At 35.3% G+C, this 12,324-nt stretch overlaps 1 protein-coding gene across 15 annotated transcripts in view; it reads right to left on the minus strand.

Moving 5' to 3' along the window:
* The window catches only part of LOC138323535 (collagen alpha-1(XXIII) chain-like), an 89,117-nt gene extending 77,541 nt beyond the window's left edge, over window positions 1-11,576 (minus strand). For 5 of the 15 annotated variants that reach the window (XM_069268200.1, XM_069268202.1, XM_069268199.1 and 2 more), the window contains exons 1-2: window positions 10,808-11,570; window positions 10,249-10,324 (exon numbers count right to left, since the gene is read on the minus strand). In XM_069268200.1, coding sequence (XP_069124301.1) covers window positions 10,249-10,324; window positions 10,808-11,050 — 319 coding nt within the window. In that variant the 5' untranslated portion in view covers window positions 11,051-11,570. Of the gene's footprint in view, window positions 1-10,248; window positions 10,325-10,807 lie in introns of all 15 variants that reach the window. The other 10 variants (XM_069268193.1, XM_069268190.1, XM_069268192.1 and 7 more) reach the window with 7 other exon arrangements.
* Between the last annotated feature and the right edge of the window lie 748 nt (window positions 11,577-12,324).

The following is a 12,324-nucleotide window of genomic DNA, read 5'->3' on the forward strand; positions in this document are numbered from 1 at the left end:
TAAGATTGTAAATGATAGTTAAGGGAATCTAAACCAACCAATCAAAAAGTTGAACAATACAGCCTCATTAAGTTAAAGCCAGCCAAATTATTATGATGAAGATATGAAGCTTGTATAGAAAAGACAATTTGTTTGTTCTCAACTGTGAATGCATCCTTTTGATGAGAACATCAAGACATATAAGGAGTAAACCTGCATTCATATCCATCGCTTTTTAATCTTATTAGGTTTTCATGACAATGAGATGTAGAACAAAATGAGCCATTCAAATGGATAGGTTATAAACAAACCATATTGATCCTAGGATAAGAATTTTTTTACAAATAATAAGATTTTGCAAACAAAACTGTATAAAAGACATCGCCTTTAGATACACCTTTGATTGGTTGAAATAGGTATATCTGACCCCTGACCTAAGTGTCAAGATTATCACCTTTGGATACACCTTTGATTGGTTGAAATAGGTATATCTGACCCCTGCCCTAAGATTCAAGATTATCATTTTTGGATGAACCTTTGATTGGTTGAAATAGGTATATCTGACCCCTGACCTAAGGCCAAGGGTCAAGGCCATTATGACATGATTACAGTGCACTAGTCATTAACTATGTATGATTCAGGTATACAACAAAAATTCCTTATCATTGTAAAAAATCATTGCCCAGATAAGAATAACTGATAAATTAATTTGACATTGACCTTGGGGTCAAGGTTACAATGACCTTATAACAGAGATCTACTAATCAGCTTCATAGATGTGGTTATGCTACATTTTTTGTCAAAATACTTTATCTTTTGAAAATTATGACCTTGGAGGCAAAACTGAATTAGAATAACAAGAAGAACTCCGGTAATACAATAAATACTGTCTGTCTTCAATGTAACAGATAATTCCATACCCATGGATTAAGATAAGATTTTCGGATCAGTCAACAATACTTATCATGTAATGTCCAATATCAGGTCTCCTGCCAATGGGTTGTCCAATTATTACCATGGATACCTAGACGATGGCTTATGAGCAAGTAACAGATATTACTCAGATAATGATGCTTAGGTTACATCTTCTAAACAAGTAAAAAACATTTTTCTCTTTACCCTGTCTGGAACAAAATGTAAAAACAATCGCAACGCCGACACATCATCATGAAAATCGTTTAAATATCAATCATCTGGCTGTTTATCACGTAAAGCCAGGCCTCGATATTCCATGTGCTGCCACCTAGGTATGTAGAGTCGTAAATTATCAAAAAATTAAAAACTCAATGTGATCTGGTCTTTCTGTTTTATTGGCTGACGATGAAGGTATAGAAGAAGACCTGCTGTTACCTCCGATGTGAAGCCGTGTGGATATCAAGTGTATCGGAATTGCTCCACAGTTGCCTCCGTGGAATAGCCATATGGATATCAAGTGTTTCCGAATTGCTCCCCTGTCTCCCGGCGGTAGAAATGAGCTCCTAGGATGAGCTCCACATCGGCCCTGGCAGGCCTCTCTACCACAGAAATCATTTCTAGCCCATAAAAAAATATTTACCACTAAAAAAAATATTTTTAAAGTAAGCCATCTCATTGATAACAGGATGATAAATTAAACTGTTGACGCGGGTAGACATTTTTAGTATTGTGTATAGTCTCTCTGAGGACTGAACTAATCTGGACCACATCTTAACAAACTTGCCTCTCAACTAAAAGACCAAACTTAATGCGGGTCACCGCTCAGCCAGAGGACCACTGCAATATGTTCTGGTCCTTAAACAAAGGTCCAATGGTATTTTTGAAATTGGCCTTTTTTGGAGCCTAAGAAAACTATCTTAATTACCATGAAAGCAAACAAGAAAAGGAGCTTTCCTTAAAATCTGGAATGCTTTTCTATGGAGAATTTTAAGCTAATAATTCCTTAAAAATCAAAGAATGTTCATGAAACTGGACCCAGGTGGTCTCTATTTGTATTTGCATATTACAGAGTTATCTGTCCTTCTAGGTAGGTATTGTTTGTTACGTCATGTGTAACGTTATGGACGACGTAATTTGTGCTCACAAAGTAATGATGTAACAATAGATACTTTCCCGCAAGAGACAACTCGGTAATATGCAAAAACTGAAAACAAAGTTGATTCCTAATGCAGGTTTTACTGTCAATGTAACATGTATCAAATTGGTGATGATAATTAGATAGTTGATACCTGTACAAATACAAACAAAATCAGCTACTAGTGACTTTACACCAACCGACTAGGCTTGTGAACTTTCATCCTCTAGGAATTGAAATTTCAGTTTTCATTCTCTCCAATGATAGCAGTGGTATTGTGTCTCTGTGTATTACTAATTATCTCTGATGGAAACAGGAGTGTACCACAAATTTTCTTCATTTCTTATGCTTATCTGTATTTCCTAAGTGCACTAGAACAAATTGCTTTCAATCAAAATTTAATCTGACAAAAGAATCTTGATTCAGGTTTTGTTTTGTGGTTTGATACCTACATGTATTTCATCTAGAATTGTTTCCCATTTTCATAATGTCAATCTATTGGGACAATATCGAATATCAGTTGTTGGTGAACTTTTGCCATGTAAAGTAAAACTGTGGAGTCAGTATATTTTTAGTAACTAAATTTTTCGCTATATCATTTTGCAAAAGTTCCTTACCTAAGAGGTAAGGTATCAACTATCTAATTATCATCACCAATTTGATACCTAAGAGGCCTGTTAACTTGGTAAACCTCAGAAAAGCTACAAATTGTGCAATTTGAAGCACACGCCATAGGTATGCTACTAGTTAAATATCAAGAAAAAATGGTATCCATTGATTAGATGTAGAGATCTTTCTTAATGTTGCTTATATGTACTACTTATATGAATAGTCAAATTAATATAACCCTTTTAGACCCTGACTGAATCCCCGTCGCTTACAGATACTACCATTCAAATATCAATGATATCCATTATGCATAGCTCAGTTTCAGAAAAGAAATTACTTATATATATATATCTAGTCAAATTGACCCCTTTTGACTTATGCTCCTCATACCCTGGGTGTTCAGCCTATCCATTTGAAGCATTTTGAATTCCACCTCATAGGAATATACCAGACAAATTTGGTTATATTCCTTTAAGTATTTATGAACATGAAGTCGATTATATAAAATAGGCAATTTGACTGTTTAACTCCTGAATTCACCCTGTGAAGACACATAGGCTCTCCTTATTCAAAGACTGGACCAGTCCATTAAGGGAATTCAGGTTGAATGAGTTATTAGTCTCCATGAGTTTCTCTATCACAAGAAGACACATCACTAATATTCCACAATTTAAACATATACAAGCTCTTGACATGCATGCACTAAGTACATACAGGAGACTGTCCTTAATGACCTTATTGTGTAATTAAGGATGTTATCATGTTAAGCATTACTGAGAACAATAAGACAAGATAACAGCTTGTCAACAAACTATTACAGCAACACCATGAACGCACCTGAAAATTAACCAATCACCATGGCAACTGGAGGATGATATAATTGTTTACACTAACAGGATGAATGGAAGAAATAAGGGAGGTCACTCTTGGGTTAATATAATGACCCTGAACATCCCGTCACACTCAAATTACCCACCATTACTTATCAGACAATACCCTGATATAACTACACACCCTACACGATTCTCCCAAAATAACTAACATCTCCACATTTTAATTAAAACGACAGACAAGTGCAGCCAAAATTCTGGCCCCTAAATATGTCCTCCTGGTAATTGGATGGTAGCAGGTGTAACCCAGATACAAATATTTGGACACTGCAGTCAGTCAATAACATTATGTGTATTGTACAAGCAGGCATACTTGGTGTACCAGATGCTTGTTTTTATAGGGGAAGAGTCTGACCACCAAGGGAGAATAATGAAACAACTGGTACTGAAGCACTCTACAGCACCTACCTCTAGCCCCAATCTCCACCTCCTCTCCCCTCCCCCAAACCCATACCCCCTCCCCTCTCTCATATCATCCCACCATTCCAACTTAGACATATGCTCTTCAGGGCAAGACAGACAACATAGAATAAAGACATTATTGACAAATGTCAAGCATTCCTTATTTTCATTTTCAAATAAATAATATCAACACAGGAAGTAGAAGAAGCAGAAGTAAAAGAAGCTGAGGGAAAAGTAGCCAGAAAGGCATATGATGAAACACACACTGTAGTCTACTAAATTAATAATATTCTGAGAGAAAAGTCTCATCATTGTAAACATTGAAAGCAAGATATGAATCAGTTATTATCATAACATTTTTTCTTTGATCTCATGACCTTCACCTGCATCCCCTTGACCTTAATGCTGTACTTATTGGTACTAACTTGAACAAATGCAGTCTTAGACAAATTCTTCTCAGTTCAGCTTTATCATCATCTTCTATTTGTCAATTTCACAATTTCAACATTGACCTATGACCTTTAACCTGTTGACATCACAGGAATTTTAGAAATGTTGAACTTCAGTGCTGTGAGAAAACTTAAGAAAATCTAAAGCAATAAATACATTTAAACCACCATAAAGACTACATTGTTGTGTTATTACCATTGTGTTATAAACTCTCTGTCATTAAACTACACAGTTTCGGGAATGTCGACATTTATCACTTGTACTCAGACTCTTAAATAGAAAATAGCTATTATAGACAATCACTCTTTTCCTGAGGAATTATAAAAATATTATACAACTGTATATATAACTAACTAAGGTTATATAAACATTGCGATAAAAACTGAAAAACTTTGCTATAAAACAAGATATTACACTTTTAGCTCCCTTGCAGATAGGTAACGATTGTTATGTCATTATTTTGTGAACGCAATTCACATCGTTTTCTCTGAAACGTATGACATTACTCTAGTAATCACATGACGTAACAAAACTACCTGCAAGGGCAGATAACTCTGTAATTTGCAAATACAGAACAGTTTAAGCCAGTGTTGTAGCAATAATACTGAATCCCATGTATGGCAGTTGTGGATGTACTGATCACAGGTTGATTTGTTTGTTTGATTTATTAACGTCCTATTTATTTGTTTGATTTATTTACACCAAGCAACACACCCTGGTTTTACTCTGGTACTTTGGATTTCCTCCACTTTCTAAACCTGGAATGTCCTTAAACGACCCTGGCTTTTAACAGAATATCTAGCAAAAACATACAAAAATGTTATCTAGACACAACTCATTATACGAATAACATTTTTCATTCAGAAGTTTCGGGACCCTAAAGTTCTAGAAAAATTGAGAAACCTTCTGGACAGACAATACCTTCAGCCTATCAATGAGAAAAGCTAGCTACACAGTAAACATCCTATGCTACTAGCCATTCCAGGTTTTGAAAACCTCACAATAGCACAAAACCATTACTGCCCATGGATCATTTATTCCTGGGGCGGCTAATTTCAGGTTTCGTTGCTATTGACACCCCTACTGTCGAGATCATGCAGATTTAATTGGTGTTGTTTTGTTAAGCTTGGGATAAGTTTTTGGGTAAACAAACAACCTTCACATTTTCCCACACATATCTCTAACCAGTAAGCATTGTGCTGTAATGAGAATCTCCTGAGGTAGACACCCTTCTCAGATATCCACTGAAAAAGTGAAAAGCCACTGTAGACATTTACACCACACTTTATCACATGTAAAACCTTTGTCATGCAAACACCTGAATACATCTATATACCACAATAGTTGATCTGGAATCTGAACTTATAAAGTTTTCTAACCATATACCATATAGCCGGTTATTTTCACATGTTTTTACGATTTCATGGGTCATCGACGCGATTGTGATATTTTGATCCGTGAAAATATTAATAATTGGGTGAATTATCTATAACCTTGAAGCCAAACAATGAAAATTCTATTCGCTGATATTTAATTTTGTTAATTTTTGGTCTATATCATGAAAAGTTTGACCTGTGAAAAAAACCAATCTTGGCCATTTTGTAAATTTTTTTAGATGAATAGTCTAGCTCTAAATGACCTTAGCTTTCATAATGGGAAATAAAACATACAAATTGAAAGAAACAAACAAATTGTTTGTGAAATGAATGCGTAGCGAGATTGGACTCGGGTTCAGTCATCATCGACCAAGTAGCTCAACCTGTAGAGCATCAGGCTAATGTTTGGCGGTCCTGGGTTTGAATCCCAGTCAGGGCACTATACATCTTATCCTCTCCGTTACTATACAATTATCGACCTGTTTTCAGGTGGATACGGTGAGTTATCAACCCGAATAAATGATATATCCAAGGCCGGAGGCCGAGGGTTATATCATTTTCGAGGGTTGATAACTCACCGTATCCACCTGAGAATAGGTCTATAACTGTTTTATTATATGACACTTACATGATATTAACCCGGCTCTTCAAAAAGACTAAACTACCAAAAAAGGACGATATCTGCAAAATTTCCGTTTACATGTAGTATATGGTAAATATCCAAATGCGTCTTGCTAACGGTGTAGACTGGTAGAACCGGAATATTGTACCAACTGCAGGCCGTCTGGCATTCTTGAACGTTTTCCATAAATTGAAGTTTGCAGTTGATCACCGTTGATCGCAGTAAACTTGCTGCCTTCCGCCATATATGTTGCCGACTATAAGAATGACGTCACAACAGATTATCCCGACGTCATTGAATGAGGGAAACTCCCGTTACGTTATATTTGGGTACGACTCGACATCAAAAGTGATTATGACGTCACATCCCAAGGGAGTTTTTCTCGATCTATTTTTGACACAGGTTACTGGACTCGCGAGAGGTATCTGGACTGAGTCCAGTAACCTCGTGTGTTTTTTGCCGCTGATTTCGGTGTTGAAATCGCAGTTGATGAATACTTCTGAAAACGTATTGGCCAATCAAAATACAGCAAAAGCACCAGTCATATAATAAAACTGTATATCATAAAATGTTCATACCTATGTACTTTGTAACTTTCAAATTCTGTTATGGGTAGAAATATTTGATGTTGGCATAATTATATTATGGCATAGTACTTTCAATAATGTAAAATGTAGTTCTTTATTTTTTAATTCATGGTGCATTAGTAAAGAAAACAACAAATATTTCGAAGTTATACAGTTCTCCTTTACAAAATACACAATTAACACAGAAGTCTATGTAATCTGTTTTACCATAGTATCATCCAAGGCAGGGAAACTCATCAATATATTGATTACATTACCAGAACTACAGTGATTTTTACAGCTGCTTTGTAATCATCCAGGCGTGAAGAATAGATGTTCTACATCTAGGTGTTACTGAGAATGCAAAGAGGTGCAAGCAAGGGCTCACAGATCCTTAACAAGGCCTAGCTAGACATTTGCAAAATACCTATAGCAGGTTATTTTCGCAGGAATGATATTTTTGCGGCACATTGCTATGATCGCGAAAATTTGATCCGCGAAATATTGAGAAATGGTTGAATGATATCTAAAATTTAAAATCGCTAACACATCATTCTCGTTGGTCTACAAAAATAACCTGCTCTATGGTAATTACTAAATGAAGGGTAATAAAATTATCAGAAATATCCAACAGCAATTTCCTCGCAGAGATACAAGAAAAACTCTATAAAAGTATATTGATTCGAAAATATGACATACAGTAAAACCTGTCTTAGCAACCACCTCTGTATAAAGACCATTTTTACTTAATAAGACCACATTCTGTGGGTCCAAAAAAAGGCCAATTTCAACACTATTTGACCTATAAAGACCACTTGGATATAAAGACCTTTTTCTGTGTTCCTTGGTTGGTCTTTGTAGACAGCTTTGAATCTTAAATCATTGGTCTAATCTAACAATTATATCACAATTGACAATATCGCCATAATTGGGTATTTCCCATCTCATGTCTCTTCATTTGTATGGATGCAATATACTGAGGCGTAAATTTCATCATTGTTTGTTTGTTTGTTTGATTAATTAACATCCTATTAACAGCTATGGTCATATAAGGACGGCCTCCCATGTATGCGGTGTGTTGCGTGTATGTTGTGCGAGGTGCGTGTTTTGGGAGACTGCGGTATATTCATGTTGTGTCTTCTTTTATAGTGGAACTCTTGCCCTTTTTATAGTGCTATATCACTGAAGCATAACTGCATCACAGTATACCATATATTTAAGAGAGGGAATTTCCCTTCTCATATCTTTTCATTTGGACACAATAGTCACAAGCCATCTGATAGAATACATTACAGTGAACAATATCTTTACAAAATACAATTTTCACCTGACTTGGTAATGGCTGTCTTAGACTAATTTCACAATTGCATCAAACGAAACAAAATTTGAAACTCAAATTTTTTCACTGTTTAAAATTTGTTTAAAGGGACAATTCATTCTAAGAGAACATTAAAATTTGTACATATATCGAAAAAAAACAAGTTCAAATGGAAATTAGATCAGTCGGTTTTACTGTGATATGCATGAAAAGCCCATAGTGGTGACATATGTGTGAAATGTTCAAACTCGCTCGCTGTCCGCCATTACACACTGTGGTCAAACTTCTTGTATGCCGAACCCTGTCCCTTGCTCGTAGAGTAATGCAACTTTTGTCTAAAACTGCTCAAATCGCTCTGACAATAGTGTGTTTACCTATTAAGTGAATTGTCTTGGCTAAAAATCATTTTATCACCTTCTCAGTGGTTATGTAGTTCATTACGTGCGTTACTTTGGCTCGGGTATGGGTACAGCGTCCATATTGTACCTGCTTAATCGTATTGATCAACGATTTGATATTTCAACGATATTAATTAAAATACTTAACAATGTCGAGGAATTTGTCAATGTTTTACGTTATATGTTTCATAAGAAATGTAGAACAATACATTTATGCTGTATTTGGCTTCTTGGTTATGTAAAAGAATTAGCCTGAGTGAATTGTCTCCTTAACAGTAACTTCTACATGAAAAGGGGGAAACTTTCAATTTCATATACTTTATATATAGGTTTTCTTAAAGAATACGAGGGAATTTTCTACATTTTAACATATTCCTAATAACATTTGATAAGAAGGAATTAACATCTCGCATTTCAACGCTCACATTTTGTTAATACTACCAAGTCACCTTTGCAAAATTTAACAATAATTCATAATTTGCGATAAAAGATCATTGCCCATAAAACCTTAGTCATGGTTGATACAGCTTGTATATAGATCAGTATTATAAATACCTGGTAACTGAAAACGTTAAAGAAAAAACTCTTTTGTCAGGGAGGCTAGAATGATGGACTTGTGATCAAGTGTACTTGTTGATATTTAGACCAGCTAAGACATGTCCAATCCCCTATCTCTGATAGACACTGACATTAGGCATTTGTCTTAATTGTGCTGGACCCCGTATCAGTAACAATACTCAGTTTAATTGACAGTTGCCTCTGACACAACCCATCTCCTATCTTTCTCATATATTCTCTAGAATATTGAATATCACATTTTCCATTCCAATAAACTTTATATGATGTTTAAAAGTACAAGAGAATTAGTTTAGATATTATCATTCTTCTCAAAACTACACATAGTACACCAGTTTTTGTTTTTAATTTAATCATACATTTGTACTATGACATCCTGCAGATTGTAATTCCTACTATATAGTGGTGAGCTAATAATATAATTCCAAAATTGAATCAATCATTTAGCAGAACTGTAAGAGTCCTGCAATAAACTTTTATCTACATATTATCAAAATATTCTTTTTAATTTCAATTCAATTAAAAATATTTCATTGAACAACAATTTGTTTCAATTTGTTTAAAGCCCCTTTCAAACAAGATAAAGTTTCTTTTTTTTATTTAAGTAGGCCTAACTTAAAAAGAAACATTATATAACAACACCATTTCACTAAAAGTTCAATAAAAGTTCCTTAAAAAAATAGATGATATATATGATGATTCTAAAAAGACAGTTATTTTAGATATATTTCAAGTTGTTATCAACAACTGAATACTATATATTTTAGTAAAGTTGTATGTTTTTTGTTTTAACTCACTTTTTTTACATTTTTATGGAATACATGATTATACATTGCAGTTATCCATTCATATTTTCATTCACAGAATAATTTCATTGAAGTTTTTGCCTCACTTGTACATTTTTGTTGAAAATTATGGGATGATAGCTTCTCCTTTAACAACTTTAAACATATCAACTTTTCACTAATTCCACAAATTTTGTGGTTTGATAAGGACCGGATCAGAAACTCACCTTGTGTACATGGACATGCCGCTTGGCGAGCCACTCGCTTGTGGCCCTCTGGTTCTTTAGATAAACTGTCAAAATGCTACAAATACAACAGGATAAGGCCAGATTACAAGTCTAACAGACCCAGTTCTAACAGGAAACTCCTCTCTATCAAAAATACACTACCAACATTTTTCACTAAAAATCCCAAATTGATGCCAGATATACACACTGGATGTTTTTATTGAGGTTTTTTTTATAAATAACATATCTTCTGTTTCATTTTTGCCAGTAAACAGCACATTCCATCAATTTCTGCCTGTGATTTTGATATTGGCTTTTAGTTACTGCATACCATTACAACTATACATGCCTAAGTTTTCTCATACATTTTATAGTATAAAGTAGGTTTCTTTTACATATATACTACATCCATATCTGCTGCCCATGGTAACAGACACACCAGATATCCCACCAGAGTTCTAATTTGTGAACACGTGCTTTTCATCATAACATAGCCACACACAAAAACTTTAAATTCTTACATTTGTTTTCTTTGCAATTTTTAGTTTTTTGAACTTACCTTTTTAACTTCAATTGCTACTCTTTCTTTCACAATATTTTCAATATTTCTCTCATAAGAAATTCGATCCTCCTCAAGTTTTGCCACTCGAGTTTGCAAGAGGACCAAAGTTTGATGATAGGATGCAAGGCTCCAAATCAAGGCAGCAAGCACTGCCGCTACAAAACACGACAGACTTACAGCAATAACTTTAGAACACTTCACAGATTTCTTTTTAACTCCATCGGTCCTATGTTTCTCCATTTTGGAAATAATTGTAAATCCCTGAATGACAAAGCGAAAGTTGCAGGTAGATATATCCCTTACGTCATGTGTGACAGGTCGCGCGAGAAAGCACGTGTGTACGCAGCGTTGTCAGTTTCATCACTGGCGAGTTAGTAAAGAGCGCGCCGTCTGCTGGGCCAGTAGCACGGTGTGTATGGCCGCTCGTCTCCGCATCACTAACTCAGGTACCTGCCCCCTCTCATCCCTACCTGTGCAGGCAACAGGAATCATCTCTCAATGTATTATCTATATTTCCTTATAATGTTTCTTTATATCAAGCTTTCTAGTGAGTTATTCGAACAGATCTTTAGGAATGATATTCAAGTGTTTCACAGCATATGCAACATGTGCAGAGTTTTTGACCCAGTTTTGTTGGAATTTATGGAATCTTGATTGTTTTTCCATTTGGACGGAGTGTATCGACGATAGACATCCCCGTGTACATAACACGCTGTAATTGTTTTCTTTCGGCACTATTTGTTTACATGTCAGCTGAAGCAAGATACACCCAATACACATACGCACATATATATGGGATAGTCGCGGGGAACTAATAACAACCTCTCTAACTGCTATTTAGTGTCGTGTTTGACAACAAATGACCTTTAAGGATGTCGGAATTTTCTGCATGCCTATAATTTAGCATAGGTTTAGTCTACAAATTAATCAATCTGTAGTTAATATGGATTGAAGATACCATACGAAATTCATAGCAAATCATTACACAAATGAAAAGCCTCGCGTTTGATTTAGTATTGTATATTGACACCCCCTTCGTTATAGCGCTCGTATCTGGACATATCCAAATCTTTAGACTACTTGTAGCTACCGCGTAGCCGGTTATTTCGCAGGCTATTGTCATTGTTGCGAAAATATTTTCCCTGATGTCATTCTAAACGTTAAATCGCGAAATTTTCAAATCGTAAGTCTTCAATTGTTTAGGCTAAACTTTTGGTTATAAATGAACTTGCAATAGCGGTCACCCCTGCATAACGACCATCTGTTTAATAAGATGACGTTCTTTGGAGTCCATTTGAACCCAATCTGATCTGTCTATGATATCTTTGTCCTTTTCATGGTTTTTAAATACAGATTGACCTTCATAACAGTTTGACCTTCATACCTACACAAAAGTCTGAGAAAACCTCCCAAACAGCTACATGTCGGACGGGGAAGAGACATTCGCAACATATTCCGAAGATTACCGGAAAATTCTCCGAGTAGTTGCGATTAGAGAAGGAGGGATATCGCCA

This window comes from Argopecten irradians, chromosome 5, assembly GCF_041381155.1.
Source record: "Argopecten irradians isolate NY chromosome 5, Ai_NY, whole genome shotgun sequence".
In the NCBI taxonomy this organism is placed as follows: Eukaryota; Metazoa; Mollusca; class Bivalvia; order Pectinida; family Pectinidae; genus Argopecten; species Argopecten irradians.